The sequence below is a fragment of the Symphodus melops genome, assembly GCF_947650265.1.
Source record: "Symphodus melops genome assembly, chromosome: 6".
NCBI lineage: Eukaryota > Metazoa > Chordata > Actinopteri > Labriformes > Labridae > Symphodus > Symphodus melops.
In genome coordinates, this window is record NC_136696.1 from 21,599,220 (window position 1) to 21,620,343 (window position 21,124).

Consider the following 21,124-nt stretch of genomic DNA (forward strand, 5'->3'; position numbering starts at 1 on the left):
GTATATCAGAAACAGAAGTAATTTTTGCCCTTCAAAAAAGGTTGCTAGCATAAAAAAAAAATCATAAATAAGTAGAAGCAAATAATCATAGAGAAAACATTTAGTCCCAAAAGACGAGCTTGCAATGCATACATCTTGCAAACTGCTCCTTTTCATAAACAAAATAAAACATTCACAAAGTGTCTTCAATTTGTTTTATTTAACATTATTTGACAATATAAACCATTCTATAGATTAAACCATGCTCAACTCTACCGAGTGAAGGAGAAGCATTTTATTATTCATATGTTACAAAGTAAAACAATAAGTGGCACCCAATGGCATACAATAAGAGCAGGACAATGCCAACAGTGTGAGGCCACTAAATGTTATCATGAACACAGGATGCCATTAAGTGCAAATAATGATAACATAAATCAAGGATCAACTCAAATTCTGAGGGAACTCCTTCATATTTTGTCTGTGCAGCAACCATAAACTGAGTGATGCCACTGTATGACTGAGCCGTTCAAACACATTTCAACAGAGCATGTTGCAGTTTCAATGACACCTGGGACTTGATGCTACAGTTCCTGCTGTCCTTTCATCATGTTAGATCTTTTTGCAACAGTTTTTTTTTTACCTGGGCGTACAGCTAATGTCCTCACTCTGGAATTATTTAACATTGAAAAACACAAAATCCAAATGGAAATGAATGCTACCTTATTGGCATTTTTAGTATTATTTTTAAAAAAAAAACCAAAAACAAAAAAACGTGCATGTTGAAGTTTAATCTCTGAATGAGAGTGCAGAAGAATGACGGGCTGTGCAGACTGGAAGTGTCAAGGTTAGTGAGTCTCTCCATTAATCGACGATGAGCCTTCTCCATGGGGGGAAGAGCACCTGGAGACCCCTCGTTCAGTGTTATCCGAGCTTGAGCCACTTTGACTGTGTTGGTCTGCTGAGGCAACACTTGCTGGAGTGGACATAGGTTTGGCTTTCTCCTTAAAGTCTGTAATTATAACAGTCAAGTCTCCAACTGTGACCTCTAGGTGCTGGGCGCTGCTCCGGTCTATGTTTTTTAACCTAGGCCTGGTGATGACACAAACAAAACAGAAACATTTGAAAACAGCACAGTGGATACTAAATCTTTCAGCGACTGTGAAGCCGTGTAGCTACATCAAAGACCTCTGCACATCATGAGCTTCTCCTTTGAAAAACACAAATTCATTACCTCGTCTTTTTATGGCTTTTCTTTTTCAGCGATGGCTCTTTTTCACTCTTGTCTTTCTCTGATTTTTCTTTCTTCTCCTTCTTGGGATGTGTTGGTGGTGCAAACTGTTGATTTACTTGTTGCGCGACCAGCTGAGAAACAGGACGTGGTTTTCTGAAAGAGATAAATTTAAAAAAAAGTGTCAGGGTCACATTTAAAGCACTGAAACTCGAATGAGCATGTGGCTCACACAATGCTCAACTATAAGTATCACAACATTAATAACTTTTGCACTTTGCTGTTGCCGATTCACAACTGGCCAGGGACTACAGCTGGAAATAAGCTGCAAAGGCTAAAGCTGCTCCTTTTATTTTAAAAAGGGGATTGTCCATGAAATATAACCGTAAACTAAAGAAATAAAGACAATAAAATAAAACAGTAATAAATTAGAGCACACAAACAATAACATCTATAAGAGCAGTTAAAGAAAATAAAACAGGAGATAAAAGCATGTTGTAGCTGAAGCTTCAGTGTTTAGCCAGCTCTGAATCAGTCTTGAAACATTTCTATGCTCTAACCTTGCTTTATTTTGTTCCAAAAGTATCTCCAGTATGTTTCCTAGTTTTACCACATTTCGGGTCGCTGAGTGTATTTGCTGTGATAACTGGTCTCATATCTGGAAAACTGAGGGGCGTCTAAAACGGCCCTGCGGGGGTGTCTTTAAACTGGCCACCTTCTCTGGAAGAAGCTAGCACTTCAACATAGCATGTTTAGTTAATGTTTGATTATATAGTAAGGTCCTTTTATGATTTAATTCTGTAGATATCGTCCTACAGAACTGTTTGGATTTGTTCTTTGAGCTATTGTTCTTTTAGATGTTACAATAGGTTTGTAAAAAATATCCTCTAGTCTGTCTGCTCTGAAAGTGCTTTTAATAAGAAAACTGATGATGAGTTCATTCAAGTCAAAATGATCCAAAGAGAAATAAAACACATTACAAGGCACTTTTCATACAGACACTAAATGTTTGGACTTTTCTACATTCAGATTGGTCTGACCATTTTCAAACTGTGAGTCTCAACGTGGTCTGACTGTTTTTGCTCTTGAGCGGCTGAAAAGTAGGGTATTATGCCTGTAATCTTTCCACGTAAGACTGCCACCATCTGCTCCTTTTTCCACCAACTAGACAACAATGATACTATTACTGAAATTGAATTATAAAAAAGTTACATCTTCAACATATGAAGTAAAGTGAACAGATTTGTGTTTTCTTTAACGTGTTCATGTCAAGGCCCAGTACAAACTGATCGAATCAGTTCAGAATAGTTGTGCTGCAAAACTGTAAGCTGGTGCAACAACTCCCAAATTTCCCCCATTGGGGGATCAATAAAGATTATCATTATCCTTATCTTCAAAACAAAAGTGAAAAAGCCTTTAGTGTAAGACATTACAATACTCATGAAAAGGTCATTTTTTTCCTTTTCAGTGAGGGAATCCTTCCAAGAACATGCCTCCAGAGACATTTCCATCTGCTAGGCGGGAGAAACTGTTTTTGTTCTCCAATTAAATACAAACATTTAGTTACTTACCCAAACCAAAAAAAAAACAGTTTTGATTTTATTAAATAAGAATAGTTTATAATATGTATAATTATATAAGTTTACTACAATGGCAGCTGTTTCACATGCCTTTGCTAATATGATAAGATGTTTTACCAGTCAAAGTCTCTGATATGACTCAACTTTGAACAGACAGTCATCATACTTCTTGATATTTCCATGATAAAAAGTTACTCAGTTTACGGTCATAGTGGGGGTAAAGAAGCCAGAAGTAGTTAACAAGAATCAAGAGTAGTTTCCCTAAAATGACTCAGAAGTTATCATAACAGTGACTCCTTCCATATAAAGCTGATGACTTGGTTGTTGCACTACCAAGAATTCAGACTACAAGTATGAGTATCCAAACTGTCCATAAACATGACACAACAACTTCATGAAGCCCTTCAAAAAGAGATAGATACGTTATTGACCCCGAGGGAGATTCAAGGCCTCCCTTCTGTGTATAATAAACCCAAAACGACATTTAGAAGGCCCCCTATATGACTGAATGAATGAAGAACGACTTGCTGCAGTGCTGTTGTAATAGAGTGGTCTAACTGTGCATTTCTTTATATTTTAAGAATTCTTAGATAAAGCCTTACCTTGTTGACGTCCCTTTTCTGACATCACACATCAGGCACTTGAACGCCTCCGCGCTGTTCCTGAACGTGCACACGCTGCAGTCCCAGAAGCCATCGTCGGAGGACGGCTTCAGCTGCCGCTTCGGCCTTCAGACAAAACAAAAACACTGTGAGAGCGGAACACCTCCGAAGAGCGCAGGGATTACAAGAAACCATGTAAGGTGAACGACAATCACAACAGAAAGCAAAGGAGTTTTCACGGTTCAGTCAAAAGTCGGTCATTAAAGAAAGGAGCTTTCAGTGTAACAGACGTTTGCCCTCACACTGAAGCAGCAACAGCAGCAGCCCGCCGCCATGAACCGTTCAGGAGCTGAATCCATTGACCGAGCCTCCTGTTTTCAAACGTACAAAACAAAGTTACGGGAATATAAGCGGCAGTTTTTTTTACCTTGTGGGACTCTTCTTGTCTCCCATTCGAGAAACTTAGATTCACAGAGTTGAGAGAGATCAATGTTACAGGTGAAAAGACGCATTTAGCTGCGACTCAGCTGTCGTAGAAAACTCCTGTCGAAGGACGGTCACGTGACACGCGCTCACCCAATCACCTTTAATGTAATCACAACACAGAGCTATAAATGGGACATAACGCTGATAAAAGACAGTTTTACTTTATAAAGCGTGTATGTAAAGAATTTGCTGGCAAGACGCTTTAAAGTATATTATTATTGATGTGTGTAGAATATCCTCCTTTGACTTATGGATGATTAAAACGTTTTTACAATTATTTGGGTTTCACTTGCGTAGTTTTACAACACGTTTTTTTTATTAGAAAGGAATTCAAATGGTTCTTATACAGTTGAACAGAGTTTACTTTTGATTCTACTTGTTTTATATTAAAATATTGTTAAAATCTATATCCAAACAGCATGTAATGTGGTTGGTTAAAATATGTTTTCAACAAAATGTTTCCTGAATGCGAAGAAGAATATAGTAATTTCACTGCACATTAGCAGTAACCTGTAAGTAATAACATAGACTGATTTAATGTACAGCCAGTAAGGTTTAACACTCGAGAAAGACATGTAACAGAGGAGGTGAGGGGATGTGGGATACATTTTTTTTTTGGAAAGAAGTAGACAGATTTTCCGATCCAAACCATCCAAACTCCGGAAGGGGGCGATAATGCGCCTAAACATAATATCAACCACCTTTAAAAGCCCACGAAGAAGAAGAAGGAGAAGAGCGGGGGGGGAAAGGAAGCAGGAAGCGAGTGACTAGCTTAGCGGGGGTTGTTTTGTTTTTTTTTATCTGCACATGTAAAGAGAAGGACGTGTTTAAAGCACAGTCCTGTCTTACTTATTTGGATCTACAAGTGTCCAGAAGCGCTGAAGGAAGTATGTCAAAGTGTTGAAGTCATTATTTGGTGAGTGATTTTCTTACCACTTTGATTTGTCACGCTAATTTAAAGGCCAGATTTAATGACAATGTTGCTAGCAGCAGATAACAGGTTTATTCAAAACCACAAAAGCGACACACAGTCAGTTATTATTGATGCTTGGTGGCAGTGACATTATCCTCAGACGTGTTATTTTACTTTATGACGGTAATATGCTTAAAGAAATAAGTTGCAGATTTGTATGAGGGGAAGCAGTAGACATGCACATGTGTGTTTATGTTGTGTTTGGTATTTATACACGCTAATATGGGCCACTAAGGTTTTACTCTTTGCCCTTTTACAGGTTTGTTATTCTGTCCTTGTTGCACACCACACTCATCCCTCCAACAGTAAGTGGAACAGAAATATTTTTACACATTTAAAAAAAACAAAAAACTTGTTAATCCTATGTGTACTTTTCCCACACAGTTTGTATTCTTCATTAGGCTGAAAAAACTGGCCCCCCTTCAGCATGCTCAGAGATTTGACTGCAGAGTGAAATAGTCCACAGAACATTCAGTGCTGAATTATAGTGACTGAATTAACCAGATGGAGAGTCTGCAGCTACCTAATAGTTTTGTAACAGAGGATGTTTCTCTTTTTTTAAAAGGTTCTATTCAGCCTAAATCTCAGGATACCTCTGCCTATCAATATGATTTTATTTTATTTATTTTTTACACATAATTCCACTAAGAACTACCGGTACATGAGCTCTAATTTTCTAAGATCGAAACCGAAGAATGAAGGAAATATGCTGACCCACAATCTAACACCTCCTCTCCCACATTAACTTGTACGTAGGCTTGCAGAATGCCTCTCCAGTCTGATTTGGTTGTATGAGATTTTAGGGAAAACTGAAAACGTGTGGCAGGACGATTGTGGCTCCAAACTGTGATAGTAGGGACATCTAACATTCTCCGTTGTTCTGGTTCTGCTGTTGACTTTCAAACCAGAAGCCTTGTGTGCTAACCAATGCACTGCTTTATTTATTTTTCTAGTGGCCTACAGACATGGTCGACATTCTATTAGGGAGGCTTATGAACAGCAATTTGCAGGAATGGATTCAAGAGCGGTAAGTGAGGATTATATTTGACGTGTGATACGTTCATTTGACTCAGCATCTTGAACAGGGAGCAGGAAGATTTGGTTGAGTCTTAAGGTTTTTCTCTTTTCAGGTGACAGTCCACAGAGTTGTCAACATTGTCGACAAAAGGAGCCAAATGCCTCGGCCAGGGTTCGAGTTTGAGAGAGGCTACGATGTTGACCAGTGGTATGGAGGTCGTAACAATTACCAGGATGACAGAGAGTATCAGGAAGATCCCCCCTCCGATCATCGATACTATGATGATGACCCCAACTTTGTTAGTTTTCGCAGAAAGTCTCCTCCCCGAAATGTAAGACAAGTTTAAAATGTATGGATATTTTAAATACTAGAATTTGTCATCTGATTTAAAAAGACTCTTAATTTCATTTATATTAAAGAGCTGATTTTTTAAATACTGTTTTGATGCCTGGCAGCATAACATGGTGTCACCTGTTGAGTCTGTGTAATGTTGTGTGATGCCTTAAATATCCACTGTTTGCATGACCAAACAGTACAGAAGCTTTAAAAAATCGAATGACGCCCAACACATTTTTAACCAAAAGCTGCTGCCACCGAAAGACAGAGCACTGCATATTTTCACAAATATTTGTACATTTCTTTTGTAACTGCATTTTCCGTACTCAAACGTTATAGAGTGTGATTTTTCTGACACAAGTTCACAAACTACCAAGATGCATGAAGAGTAAAATAAGTCAAAAAGCTCAAGCGACGCTCGTAGTCTGAGGATCAGCTTTATTAACAAATCAGACCGATGTGTTTTGCACTCATCATGGTCATTAAGAAACACTTCAAAAACATTATTGAAAATGTGTGCGGTACGAACCCTTGTCATGTTTGTGTGTCTTTGTGTATGAAATAAATAAAACTGAACTTGACTCCTAGAAAACTACCTACGAACCACCAAGAGAACCGTTAAAGTTTGCTGTAACTGTCTCTGTTTATTTCAGGATGGTCCATACTCCCAACAGTCGTATGGCCGAGATGATCTGAGGCATCAGTTAGCGCCAAGGTAATTTAGAATGATTCTTCTATAATTAAACGAACGATCTTTGTCAAGTTAGCACAAGCTGTCTGTTGCTTTGCTAAATAATTTGTGTAATGCCCCATAATGACCACTAGGTGGAGACAGAGTTCAGCCTATCAGACTTTAAACATCATTAGCTTGATAGCGATGTGGTGATTTTTGTGTTGAGTGTCTTTTCATGTTATATGATTAAGGAAAGTGTGGATTCAAGGTCATTGACTTTAAAACAAATTATTTTATTTATTTATTCTTAACTTCTCCAATCTGCTCAGAGGTGAAAATGGAACATCTACTATTCTCTACAAATATTTGCTGTGTCATTTGCTAAAGAAAAAAAAAGTAAATCTTTGTAAAATAAGCCCATTCGTCATTTATCTTTAACATACTTCTGAATTAATCTTGAGTGCCTAACTTCATTTAGAGCTGCTCAGTCACGCAGTTATAAATCCTCCATCAACAGACGCTCTTCTCTGCCTGCCCACTTAAACATACCAAAAGTTTACGGGCCCCGGCTCCCCTTTCCAAGAGTCACACCAGGGTAGAGAGGGGGACAAAGGGCACTAGTGTCTACTCACGCAGTCCAATAACCTGCACCCCTGCACCCCAACCTGAGTGGAAAAACTGCTGGACCACTCCCTCTTCAGTCGAACAAACACACACATCTCAAATATTCAGACCAGCTCATGTCATGATGCGTGGTCCTTCCTGCAGCACATCACAGTGTGCTGTGTAATTATCCTGATGTGTCCATCACTGACTGATGTGTACCTCTCTCTCTCTCTCTCTCTCTCTCTCTCTCTCTCTCTCTCTCTCTATGAAAGGACAACAGCTACCACACATTATTTTCTGTCTCTTTTCAATGACCTGCCTGTTGAAACACAGCCAGTCACTTTATTTACTATATTCTGTGTGAGTAATAGAAGCTGCTAAGAGCGTCAGTCAATGCTCACTGTCGTTCCTCCTAGGCTGCTATATTCAGTATCTCTCGCATTTTACCGTGTTAGCTTTTTAAATTTTCTGTCTTGTTTTGCCTTGCTGCCAAATGAATTGCCCCTCAGGAACAAATACGTTTGAAGTTAAGTTGATTTGGATGATATACAAAATCCGCCAGGCCTTTTTTTTTGTTTGTTTGTTTTCTGCAAAATAGACCAAAATATACAGATTGATGTTATTCTTAGTTTGTTTCGTGTCTTTGAGACTCTGGGCTATTTTTAGGCGACATGACTCAGCAGAGGATGGCCACGTCCTGGTGTTGTTTTCAGCAGAGTGAAAGACGGTCAAGACGATACATCACACAGTTTATTTCTGGCTCTGCGATAAAGCATTGTCTTTTTAATGTGTTCTTCCGGTTTGACTGTAGATTTGACGAATGCTTGATTTCTAGCTGTAGTTTGCTCTAACCAAGGCAAATATCTGTATTTATTTGATCTCAAGTTAATTCCAGTTAGTGTTGTACCTCGTGGATGACATTCAGTGATTGGCAAAGAGCAGGCTGAGTCTTGGCTTCTTCAAACAGACCATGAGTCGTAAACGTTTGAGGCCTTGTTAGACCTGCTCTTTGTTTGAGATGTGGCTTGAGTTCAGACAGAGGTCATGACAGCCAGGTGCCTCTGCTTCATTTTTACCCCTGGCTCCAAAGGTCGTTGTTCGGACAGAAGCTCGGGCTCTGGAAAATTGTAAAGACGAGGTGCAGCGGACAAAGACGTTTCAGTTCCTGTAACAGCTCTGCTGTCACGTGTTGGATGAAAGCTCGGAAATTGGTCGTTACATTAAGTGACAGTTGCTTTGTGAGTCCAGCTCCATGTTAAGTTCAAGCGTGGGTCTTCCATCTACACGCACACACATGTATCAAGAATCACTCAGTGACTACATTCTTTCTCTCAAATCAGTGACAACAAGAGTTATGCATTTTGATAGAAACTTAGCATATTTTTGATATATATTTTTTTGTGATACTTTTCATTCTTTTTCTGAATTCTTGAATCAGTTTTTAAAATAAAAAAAAATGTTTTTCAGAAACAATGGCAGATCTCGGCCTTACTACGGCAAGAAAGGTCGAGGATCAGGTCCTCCTCACAGGTCAGTATATCCACGTGGTCTACCAGCATTCTTCTAACAAACTCTCTCAGACCGTTCTGAAACAACATTTTTCTTCCACTCTTCAATTTTACTGAGAGAAAGATATGACTAAAGTGCGTGTTCTCCATAATGTATTTCACAACCTGTCACAGAGACGTGAGATGCAGGGAGGAGAGAGTGGGGGAATGATGTGCAGCGAAGAGCTGATGCATGGTCACTGCACTGAGGATTTTACCCTCTGAACATGAGGCGCGCGACTTAACCGTCACCTGACAGATTTCATTTTGTTCATAAGCAAAGTCTAGTTTTCAAAATATGCTAGGCCGTATTTCAGGAGACATTCCCTCAAAAGAATAAATTCCCATGGCGACTTGTTTCAAGAGCTGCCCTCTAATGATGTGTTCTGTCACTAATATCCTGCACAGAGTCTGAAGTTGTGTTTACATTCTACAGTATGCTATAGCTCTCTCTTATTTCCACAGAGTGGACCATGGTGACTACAGGAACTCTCTTCCTGCACCAATGAAACGGGACCGCTCTCCTTTCAGGAGGGAAGCCACCCAGCCACCAGTCCGCTCTGGGTCACACAGCCGCAGCAGGAGCTTCTCCCCAGACAGAGACAAAAGCTACACCCACAGACGTATGTGCTCAGTCCTCTGAACATCCCTGATAAATCACGCTCGTAGATTTGATGAAGCCTCCATTAAAATCTTGCTCAGTGATCAGGTGGAGAAAAAAAATGAATGAAAGGGTTAGTGTTTGTTCTTCCAGACAAAAAGAATCAAAAACACTCCGCTGTGTTTTTTTTCTGGAGATGTTTCTGGATTTTTTTTGTTTGTTTTTTTTTTGTTTACCCAAACCCAACCTGTTCATCAATATCAACAATGACACTGTGGTTGAACAGGACACAACACTACAAACGAACAAACAGGAGATCAATGGTCTTTCCTAACACTGTATCATGTAAGAGGAGGACAAAGGGTCAAACCGGTCTCTATTTCCCATATCTAGTTTACTTTTATTTTGAAAATCTGCTGTGACGAAAAATCGGTTCAGGGCTTAGCTGTCTGATTTGCTGCCTGTGTGGATTATATGACATTCAATACCTGCACACCATCTTACAATATTTGATTTCTATCAGAGTGAGTGACCCATGTCGATCTAATGCAGTGTTTGTTCTGCTCGGTGTGTGAGGACAACATCAGTGAGATTCTTTGTCACGGTAAAGTCCGAAGGCTTTTCTACCGTTCAAGGTGAAGCATCTGTTTTCAGAGTTGGTGCGTGTGAAGGGTCAAGGTGTGCCGCAACACGTTAAAATGTTAATTACCCCAGCATCGTGCACGCCGTTAGAGGCTGGGAAAAAGATACCCCGGCTTTATTGGGGTAGTTTGGCTCTGGATTGAAAAGCCAGCCCTTTCTTCAGCGAGCGAGCGGGTCGTGCACTCACTTAACGACGTCTTCAAAAGCACTCCGGGCCCTTCATTTTACACGCCTTCTTCTGTTACTTTTTAGGGCTTTTTAATATCAAAACTGAGCTAATGAAACTCAGAGACTAACTTCAGACAACACGTCCAATTAAGTTATGAGCATTGTTACGAGTCTGAGGTGAAGCAGGGGAGGACAGTGGTTTCTCCACTGCTTTGATTTCTAACATGCATTAACAAATGAACGTGTTAAAAGCTTAGCTCCACGTTATACCACCCTTTGAAGACGCAATAAATCTGAGAACAGTTGCACACCCGACCTCCAAACCCATCTGGTATACTAATTAGGTCAACAAGGCAAAGTACAAGAATGTTCGGGCTTTTAGTGAGGACGTTTGAGAGTTTTCTTCGTGGACACAGAAGCTGTGTACGACGTGTCTTGATCAGCGGTGATGTTCATTAGTGAGTAGCAGCTTCCATCTGGGCCCGTCACCTGTAAGGCTTCGAACTAAAAGTGTGGGAAGCTTCTTCACCGGAGCTTTTTCTGGTGTAGCAATCGCCTAAAGTAACCAGGACGTTGAATGAATAATTTCCTGCTGTCGTGTTTTTAAACCTGCTGAACTCGAGATGTCACAATCCCAGTATTTTAATCAGACGCTCCTGTGACCCAAAATGTTGTCATTTTCTTTTTCATTTTTTTTAATGCTGGTACAGAAAATATAAGTAAACACATTCCAACATTTAAAATACTGTTTGTAGTTTGTATGAGAAGAACTACAAGTAGGGTCAATTTAAAATAATGAACAGACCCAAATGATAATGTCCCCTCTGTATCATCGGTATGAAGTGCGTCTTCAGCATTCACTAAATCCAGCTCTGTGCTGCTCTCTCTCTCTTTCACTTGTGGCAGCTCTGGTTGACAGTATGTCTCTATACCTGTTTTTTTTTTTTTTTTTTTTTTTTTCTGAGCTTTGGTACTCGTTGATTCTGTTGAGTGTAAAGATAGCTGAGATTGTGATATTGAAACGTATGGATGCATGTATTGGACATTTTGACCGCCTTATTCTAAACACACATTAGATGTCTGAGCTCTCCCCGGGCTAATTTTGGAACCTTTTCTGCCTTTTGCCACATTTCCACTGCTGGAACTGTGCCCAGGAACCTTTTGGAGGATTACCTCCACAGGGACCAGGGTCTAGATTACATTACAGGGGCATTATTTACCCGCTTTAAAGTCCCTGTTTAGAGAGAGGTTGCATTTCAATGGTAAAAGCATAAATCACTTAAGCTAACATAAGTTAGCTTCCCAACTTGCTTCTTCCAAGGCTTAAGAAGGACACAGTGATTGAAATGCAGAAAGCCTTTTTTAATCTTAGCATTCGACTTATTCTCCATACAGGGTCACATCCCCTCAGGAGGCCTTCTCTCCCGCCCTCTCCACAGTCTGTGACATTCAGTTGGATGCTTTTTTTATCATGTTTGTTGTATCCCCCACCTGAGCTATGGATTTAAACTGTGGCTTACATGACTTAGAGAAAGCAGCCTGGTGAGTGTCTGTATGATCCAAGCGACACTTACCGAGTACCTCACCGTCAATCAGACCTCGTGACCCCAGTTTGGGTCCACTCTGGGACGCCTCGCTGAGGGACTCAAATTAAGATGGCAGCTTTACTTTGGCTCCTTCTAATGACCATGCAGGACTTGTTCTACAAAAACAAGCAGCTTTGGCTGTCGTTGTTTTTTCCTAGACACACTGGAGCCAGCAGAGAACAATATTTCAATTAAGGCGCAGCTGAACTTGCTGTGTGGGAGGATACACCAAGGGAATATTAAACAAAACAGTGATTTACTCTCTCTGCTGCTTTAGAATGTCGAGGTTTTGCAATTGTACAAGAAGTTGAGTGAGAGCGTTTCATCCCCAACATGAGAAAGTTATTGTTCCCCTGGGTATTTAAAAGTGTATTATTTGTGGTGTTTTGCAGATATAAGACAGTTATTAGTCAGTGGCTAGAGCCAAGGCGCATGTCTACAGAGAGGGGAAATAAAAAACAACAAAGATTACTATCCACATTCAATCAAGGATGCTGCAGTAAACTGGGCAAGCGTCCCGGACCACTGACCCCCCCGGGTGCCCCCCCGCCCCCAAGGTTTCTATTAGTCAACAGCAAAATTCAATAAAAGAATGCTGTGGTCACCCGTATACTCGTTGTCGTCCCCGAAGTCTGAGTCTTTTTATTTGGTGTTGTCATATGAGGACATGGATGTGTTTTTCTGTCCACTGCTCTTTACATTTCCATTTCTTTCTCGTGATTCTAGACAAACCCAGTACAGGGACAAGCAGCCACCCTTCAAGCAGCCACCCTTCAAGCAGCCACCCTTCAAGCAGCCACCCTTCAAGCAGCCACCCTTCAAGCAGCCACCCTTCAAGCAGCCACCCTTCCAGCAGCCACCCATCGAGCAGCCACCCTTCGAGCAGCCACCCTTCGAGCAGCCACCCTTCGAGCAGCCACCCATCGAGCAGCCACCCTTCGAGCAGCCACCCTTCGAGCAGCCACCCGTCAAGCAGCCACCCGTCAAGCAGCCACCCTTCAAGCAGCCACCCTTCAAGCAGTACAAACACTTCCAGAAGCTCTGATGAGGAGCCTTTGCCAACCTCAGGGTCTTCACTAGTGAAACCAGAATTAAATGTGAGTATAAGTCCTTGAACACTAAACATGTGGTGAGGAGAAAAATACAAATATAATATAATGCAGTAACATACTGTATACTTTGTTTCATGAGCACCTAATAAAACGACTTTAAAAGGATATTTCAAACTATAAATAATGACTTAAAAACAGGCTAATGGGTTTTTGTTTTCAGTGACAGCAGCTGCCTGGAGAAAAAGCAGCACCCAGCTTCTTAACTCTGAGCGCTTCATGCGCTGAAATTGAAAATCATTCAAGTTTTCAGAAAGGCACAGATCGTGTCTTGGACCCACTCTCCTTCCTTTCTTTGCTCTGTTTCTCATCAGGAAATATACGATCCAAAACAAAAAATGCAGTCAAAGGTAACAGTGCAGTGTCGGTCCTACAGTGGCTGTTGTCATAGAGACAGGATCGAAGGCTCTAGGCCTCAGTCTACTACTAATATGTTTAAGTTATTGTTTTTATTAAACATATTTAATGATAAAACCATTTTGTTGAAAAATCTCAGAAATCAATTTTTCTGTGAAATGAATCTTTTTTTTTTTTTAATAAGACTGTGATTTTTACATGATACAAGTATTGGAAAAAATAAGTCTGGTATTTGTAGTTAATGAGAAAAAAGAGCAATCGAAAGTTGCTTTTTCTGCTTGTGTAAAGGTATGTTTAAGGCCTTTACTTTGGCCTGCACTGTAGAAAGCACCACATTCCTGTTGACATGCGGCATGCACAACGACACATGTACGAAAACAAGAAGTCAACACCCGTAAGAGAGTGGAGTTGTCTCTTTTTTTCAAACACTTTGAAATCAGAAGCAGCTTCTAAACCCGGTGACCTCGGCTCTAACCCTTGACCTTTGGCCTGCCAGGAAAAAACTTCAGCATCTGCAGCGGAGACGGAGGAGGTGGTGGCTGCGAGCGTGGAGCCAAAACCGACACCAGACGAGGACTTCAAGGCTCGCCGTAACCAGGCCATTAAGACCAAGGCTCTGGAAATTGAGAAGGTAGTAAGACTTGCTCCATGATTGACCTTACTTCTGTGAAAGCTCTCGACTCTTTGCTGCTTAAGCTATACGAGCACTTTTCTTCACTGTCTGCGTTAGATCCAAACCTCTCGTTTGGTGTCGCATTTGAAGTATTGGTAAAAGTTTCCCTTTAGTCAGCAACAGATAAACGGATTAATACAATCTCAACGTTCTAAAACTCTCTAAAGCCAATTTTTTGTCCTTGTTTTCTTAAAGAGACATTTTATTCACAGCATAAACAGAATCATCTAGTTTGAACGAGCTTAAAAGACATTTTCAAATTTCTGGAACATGAGACAGAAAAACTCCTGCGGCGTTTTTTTAATCTTGTTATTGACTTCCCGTGAAGTCTTTGTAACTTACTTGCTTATTCTTATATGTGCCCGTGATAACCTTTACTATCTGAAGTCAAGGTTAAACAGGACATATGTAGGTAGAAATATATAAATGTAAGATCGTCATAGAGGCCTCTTACTGATCCCTGAAGGGAAATTAGAGGTTTACACTCCGAGTGAGTGAGCAGCCCTGGCAGACGCTCCTGAGCTGAATGGAGGGGGGGTGGGTATCGAACCCTCAACCTTCCGATTGAGAGATGACAACTCTACCCACTGAACCACAGCCGCCCCAAAAGACACATTTACCGTTAGTCAAACGTGGCTTCATTTAAAAATGGACATGAGCTTCTTTGTGCTTTTCAAGTCCTATGACTACTCCAAGTGCTTTTACATTACACCTCCTCATATACACACTGATGACAGAGGTTTTTATTATATTAGGTGTTCATCAGAAGTGACTAACCCCATTCATGCATATTCACACTCGGCCGACGAAACAGAAGGAGCAGCTTGCCCAAGGACGCGTCGTTGGTTGCAGGAGCTGGGGATCGAACCCCCGACCTCTTGGATGAGAGATGACCCACTCTACCCACTGAGCCACAGCCATCCGTTTTCTTTCTTTTTCTTCACAGATTTATAACTCTCTGTTTTGTGAGCTGCAGCTGGAGTATTCTGGCCACAAAACAGAAGGTTCTTTATGGCTTCATCTTTCTGTGTTACATGTGTGGGCTCTATACCCTGATCTCAGTGTGTGCCAGCCATTCAGACACTTAACTGTTTTACACCAGCTTTAGTATTTGGCAGATAGTCAAGGGGTTGATGTAAAAGTTGTATAATGTGCCTCGGCTTGCTACACCTAATATTTAAGAAGCATTCCCTTGATGAAGAGGAGGAGGATAAGTCAGCAGAAAAGTCCTTAACACCCGAGGTTGGGATGCCTCTTGTGGTCTGCTATTTGCAGTTCCACTTTCTTCCTTCCCCATCATCCCTCCGCACTACAGTACCACTTATCTGTTCCCGTTAAAACAGGGCAGGAATTGCCCTGCAGGATGAAGGCGGCCCACCCACAGTGTGGTACGTCTCTTGGCATTCGCTCACACATGCTTCCACTGCCGTTTCTAGCTGACATGGTGAGAGGCAGAAACCTCGTCTATGTCTTTACTGTAACATCTGCCCCGGCTCAGTTCAACACACAATGATCCACGGATGCAAACTGGGCTTACAGTTGATAGGTAGATCTTGTTCTTGTCAAACAGACTCAAATTAACCTATCCGTCCTTCATATTGGTTTTCCCAATCTGTTTTTTTTTTTTTTCTACCCTGCGAAATCTTTCGAAGCATATCAGAGCTGGACTGGCTGTTCAGTCAGAAATGGATTTGTCACGCCCGCTTAGCTTGTTGTATTTTAACTCACATCCTGTTGTGACGCATGTCGTCTGTGTTTCAGGGTGAAAAACATGAAATTGAAAAACTTCACGCTGCTCTCCGTACGACGTGTCACAACGTGAAATCTCATTTTAATGCTCTGATAACAAGCGTGTGCGGTTGTTTTGTAAACTATCATCACAATACTTAGCAGCGTACCAATACGGCTATCAATCATTCCTGAAGGCCAAACACAGAGCAGATCCGAGCATGCGAAACAAAAACAACAGTTGAAAACTATTGAAAACTTTTGCTTAAGTGCCTTGGAGTGATTTTCAAGTGAAGTCCATTCATCATTTCAATCAGCACAAATGAAACATATCCATTTCATCCATTAGCCCCTCCACTGAGAGGTCCGCTTTGCAGCTCGAGTGATTAAAATGGCTCTTTTAATATCCCCTAATGTGTACCAGCCCTCTAGTCATTACCCTACTTCCCTTATTATGCAGGACCCCCGCCTGCATCAGCGCTCGTTTGAACAGAGCCACACTAAACGCCCATGTGAGTGCCTTATGTATAAACCCACTCAATACTCCCCTGTCCCAACCCCCCCACCTGGCATCCCAGTGAACACTCCTGTCAGTGTGTTCACAATACTGACCTCCACAAGCGTCTGATTTTTGGCAGGAGCCCACCTTTTCAAAGGCTCCACCTTCAGGTCCCGAGTGTTGCAGTTTCTCTCGGGTCTCCAGCCCGTCCTGTGTGGGCCCCTTACTATCAGACTTGAAGATCAGCTCCTGGCCAAAAGTCCGAAACAGGAACTCGTGCAAAACCTCCCTGCAGCCTTTTTGAACTACATACGGAGCATGCTCGGGTCAAAATCACACTTCCTGTTTCAGTAACATGGGAGTAGTTTTGACAGAAATAACAGGCTTTTTTTTTTTTTTTTTTTGCAGAGCAGTTCTTAAGTAGAGTAATAAGCTCAGAGGGATGCTCTCCATCTCACATTTATATGCGTGCTCATGTGCATGTTACCAACAGATTGCTCACAGTGGCACTTAGGGAAACCTTTTCATTTTAGTTTCATTACAAGACTATTTTTCCAACCGTATCCCGATCCTAATTTGAGGCTTTTAAGTGTTGTTCGTGTTCGTATACAATATACTAAAGTTACAATATATTCTCCTTTAACATAGGCTGAAGCTTGGGAGCAGCTCAGGGCGGTTTAGTTTGAAAAGATGGCAAACATAATCAAGCCGAAGTGATTAGAGGTGCACATGCTTTGTGGGACATGCACCACACGCGTGTGTTTCTCATTTAGCCCATGTTTCCTCTCACATCTCAAACCTGGAAGCAATTTTGCCTCTCTTAAATAATTCTCGCCGGCCCCAAAAGCAAAGTTATCGAAGGAGAAAAATCTGCACATAAGAGATAGCGAGGTGGAAGTCCGCAGATAATCTGGGTGGTGTAGCGTATGAAAAGGTTCAAAGCGGCCTGTGAAGGGAACGGCTCACAAAAGCACGCATGAAACCTGTGTGTTTGTTGAATGAAGTCGGCCCTGCTGCTCGGCTGGCCACACGTGCGTTTGTGCGTCCCTCACTTCCTCGTGCTCCCGGCTGAAGGCTGTCATTATGCGAGGCCGCAAATTCGCTTGACATGATCTGCAGACATTAAATCATCAACTGAGTCCAAACATCCCCCACAGTCTGGGATATTCCTGCTGTTAGTGACGTGACGGGCCTTTCTTGTGTGCAGAAATAAATGTTTTGATACAACAGCAATAATACAAAAACAAATCTCAGTCGGGACTCTGCCCATCCTGAATCATTGGATTATTCTTCCCTGTAACTAGAGCAAATGTTTTTTTTTCAGAATTGATGGTGTCTTGCACAGAATGAGGGTCAGAAAGGATCAGCTATCTTCACCAGAGAGAGAGAGTGAGAGAAATGGAAGTAAAACAAAAAGCCATAGGGTTCAGTTGAAGTGATCTAGTAGCTTGATGTATACCATTTTTTTTTTTCACGTTTCCCCACAAAGTTTCTCTTTAGAGTATTAAAGGGATACTTCACCCATTTACATGATGCTTTGTATCAATGCAATATGACGCTTTTTGCATCACATGAAGAAAACTTTCAAGCAAAGAAAAACAGATTTTTCTCGTCTCAGGGCAAAATGAGGGCTGGATTCACGACCATTCAACACTACTACCATGTTTCTAATGATACAAAGCTTCATGCAAATGGGTGAAGTATCCCTTTAAGTTCAAGTAACCTCATTTGGACTCATGCAATACATTCTGCACCTGATGTTGCTTCTCTCCCTTCTCGGACTTCACTCGCAGTTTCCTCTGCCCCCCCCCCCCCCCCCCCCCCCCCCATATTTTGTTGTTGTTCTCCGCTCTTTTGTTGATTCAGTTGAACTACACGTAGACTCGTAGTACATATATGAAAACGGATCTACTCTCTTTTAATCCGTCCCGTCTCAGAAGTGGAGCCTTTTGTTTGCGCTGAGTTTTTCCCATGAGGCGAACCATTTCCATCATTATTGTCTGATGCTCTTCTGTTGTATTGTTTTTATTTCTTGACCTTTTCTGTATTCAAAGCTCCAAGCCAAGCTTCCCTCCCAGAAATTCAAAGAAAAGTTCATCTTGATAATGACTGTGGAGAAGTTGTTGTCATTTTATTTCGGGAAAAATCTCACCGGAGTTTCTTCCATTCTCTCAGATGTTGAAGAAACTTCCCTTCCAGGAAACTATAAAATTCTCATCAAGTACAATTCAGTCCGGTGACAGGGATGTAATGGTTTTACAAAAACTCATGTGATCACTGTTCAAATTGATGGATACACAAATATGAGTTTGCCTAGATACACATTATGTAATGTGTATCTAGGCGAAGAAACAGCAGTTGTGGTTTTTAATATCCCCATAACTGACAGAAGCCTGGAATAAAGCTGTTTAACCGGTTTACCTCACATTCTCCTCAACACCGGCCGCTGATCCAAGTTGACGGCCGGTGTTTTCCTTTAAAGTTACCACAGCAGGCCGTCTGGGTGCCATTGCATTTTATTCAATGATCAAAAACCCTACACGCTATGAAGTTGTCAATGTCTCCTGAGACTTGAGTAAAATGTATCCAAAGATTGTTTTTTTTTTTTTTTCTTCAATTCAATGAATTATATTAATCAATTTGATACAAACTTTTCGCTCAAGGCACTTAATTGATTGAAGTTACAACAGAGCAGGTAAAAGACCTTACTCTACCCGTATATAAAGTCTTGATTTTGCGTTTTTGTAAGGAGAGTGGTGTCTTACAGTTCAAACATGGTACTTGATTTCATAAATTACTTGTTATAGCCAAGAAAAGATGCTTGTTAAAGACAAATAAAGAAGTTTTTAGTCCAGCCCAGTGGCTTTTATTAAGGGTGGAGTCTTGAGCTGGGCTCTAAACTCAACCTTGGTGAATTCTGATGTCCCAGGCTTCTCTTGGACAGGCTGTTATAGCTTCAGTGCAGGGCCTCACATTTCGTCTTTCCCCCCCACCCAGGTGATAAAGATGTTGTGGGCTTGCACCTGGGACTATAATAAAGGACTTAACAGCCGTTTTGGGTCAGCAGTGAAATCCAAGAGGGATGTGAGAGCTTGTTACAGGATGGTGTGAAAGAATGCTATAGCACAAGTAACATGCTCTCGACACCTCATGTCCCCTTTGTTACAGGCAGACATGAACTTGAGTAGGGTGGCATGCACATTTTTGCACACCTGTTAAATGGAAAACACCAATTTAGCATAATGAGGTTTAGTTTGCGTTTGAGTGTTGGAACTGTCAGGAGAAGGTGCTCACTTATTTTTGAGGTATGCTCAGTATTTTGCAAAATGAAACTAAGAAAAAAAACAGTTTATTCAGTTTATTGTTACTTTTAATGTTGGCAACACATCCAGTCAAATGTATGAGAAGAAAGAGCCTCAATATAAAGTGTCCTGCTCTATACCTCAAATTTATATTTACTCCACAGGAGCCTTTTGAATATTGACATTCCTGATGTGATTGTTTTATGTTCAGCATTACAGGCAGGACTGTGAGACATTCCGCACAGTGGTGAAGCTGTTGGTGGACAAGGAGCCCAGTTTGGATAATGTGCTGCAGGCTCCACTGGATAAGAACCTGTTGGAGATCAAACAGCGCTGCCTGGACTCCCTTAAACAATTTGTAAAGGAGCTTGACGAGGTATTAGAGCAACCGGACACTTCATCAGAAGCCACAGGTCAAAAGACACTGAAATAACAATCTGGAGTCCTGTAATCGTTCTTGTTCCATATCTTTGTGAGTTGAAGAATTTAAACATTTGTCATGACTTATATTGTCTTATCAAATGATGATAAAAGTAATATGTTTAAATGAATATAAGTTCTATGAAAGTAAAGAAGTAAACAGGTTATTAAGTGTTGACACTTTTCCACTTGTTGAAACATGAGAAGCTTTTAACGGTAAAGTTCCTCAAGTTAACACCAATTCATCTATGTGACTAACACAAGCAACACCATCAGTTAGTGAAGCTGCATATCCATTATTTATTGTTAATACCCATCAGTGCTTTTACTAAGTTTGATTTCATCGAAGAATTTAAATTATGTAGATGAAAAGAGCATCGGTTTTCAATTTCCAACCAAGATTATTTGCAAAGTTTCTCTAGGAGTATTACACTATACGGGTAAAAGGAAGGAGCTTTTTCTGTCTGTTATACATCACAAACATGTACAGAACAGGAGAACGAAAAAAAAAATGGGTATTATTACAGTGAACTACATAGTGTTTTGAGTGAGGAAGGAAACGGGTTTCTTTGAAAACCGAAAAGCTTTTAGGTTATTTTTAAACCTTGAACCATTTTCAAAACTGTCATTTCTTATATATGTGCTTCTTAAACTGAAATGAGAGGCTTTATCTTAATTGTATGTCCTATTGATAAGATCATTTACAAAAGAATTTAAAAAAATAATGAATACACTTATTTTATTCTCTTTCAGTAAGTCGAGAGTGCTGCATGGTCTTCGTTTACTTTTAGAATATGCATTTGTTGCAGCTATAAGTGAAAGTAACACCTTCTATGAAACAAGTATTTAAACCATGTCGATGAGGTATTTTCCATTAAGTACTATTGTTTTTAGAAAATTCTAGTTTACCTTTTGAATTTTAATCCAACAGTTTGTGACTCTTGTAGATTTTTTTTCAATAAACTTTTCTAAATAAAATGTGAGCTCTTTAGAGTCTATTGGTGTCTA

General features: G+C 40.7%; 2 protein-coding genes across 2 annotated transcripts; one reads left to right on the forward strand and one right to left on the reverse strand.

The window, feature by feature from the left end:
• Positions 1-180: 180 nt before the first annotated feature.
• On the reverse strand, positions 181-3,972 carry LOC306825395 (YY1-associated factor 2-like). The gene is made up of 4 exons (XM_079346113.1): positions 3,820-3,972; positions 3,393-3,518; positions 1,214-1,366; positions 181-1,071 (listed from the first exon to the last, which is right to left on the reverse strand). Exons 1-4 carry the CDS (start codon positions 3,843-3,845, stop codon positions 828-830), a joined length of 549 nt encoding a protein of 182 aa, XP_079202239.1. The 5' UTR covers positions 3,846-3,972; the 3' UTR covers positions 181-827.
• A 699-nt stretch (positions 3,973-4,671) lies between these two features.
• Positions 4,672-21,094, forward strand: LOC306825895 (uncharacterized protein). The gene is made up of 10 exons (XM_079346863.1): positions 4,672-4,794; positions 5,111-5,156; positions 5,805-5,878; positions 5,982-6,200; positions 6,859-6,920; positions 8,952-9,014; positions 9,497-9,654; positions 12,755-13,125; positions 13,991-14,125; positions 19,908-21,094. Coding segments are annotated over exons 2-10 (1,305 nt in total). The 5' UTR covers positions 4,672-4,794; positions 5,111-5,155; the 3' UTR covers positions 20,130-21,094.
• The last annotated feature ends 30 nt before the right edge of the window (positions 21,095-21,124 follow it).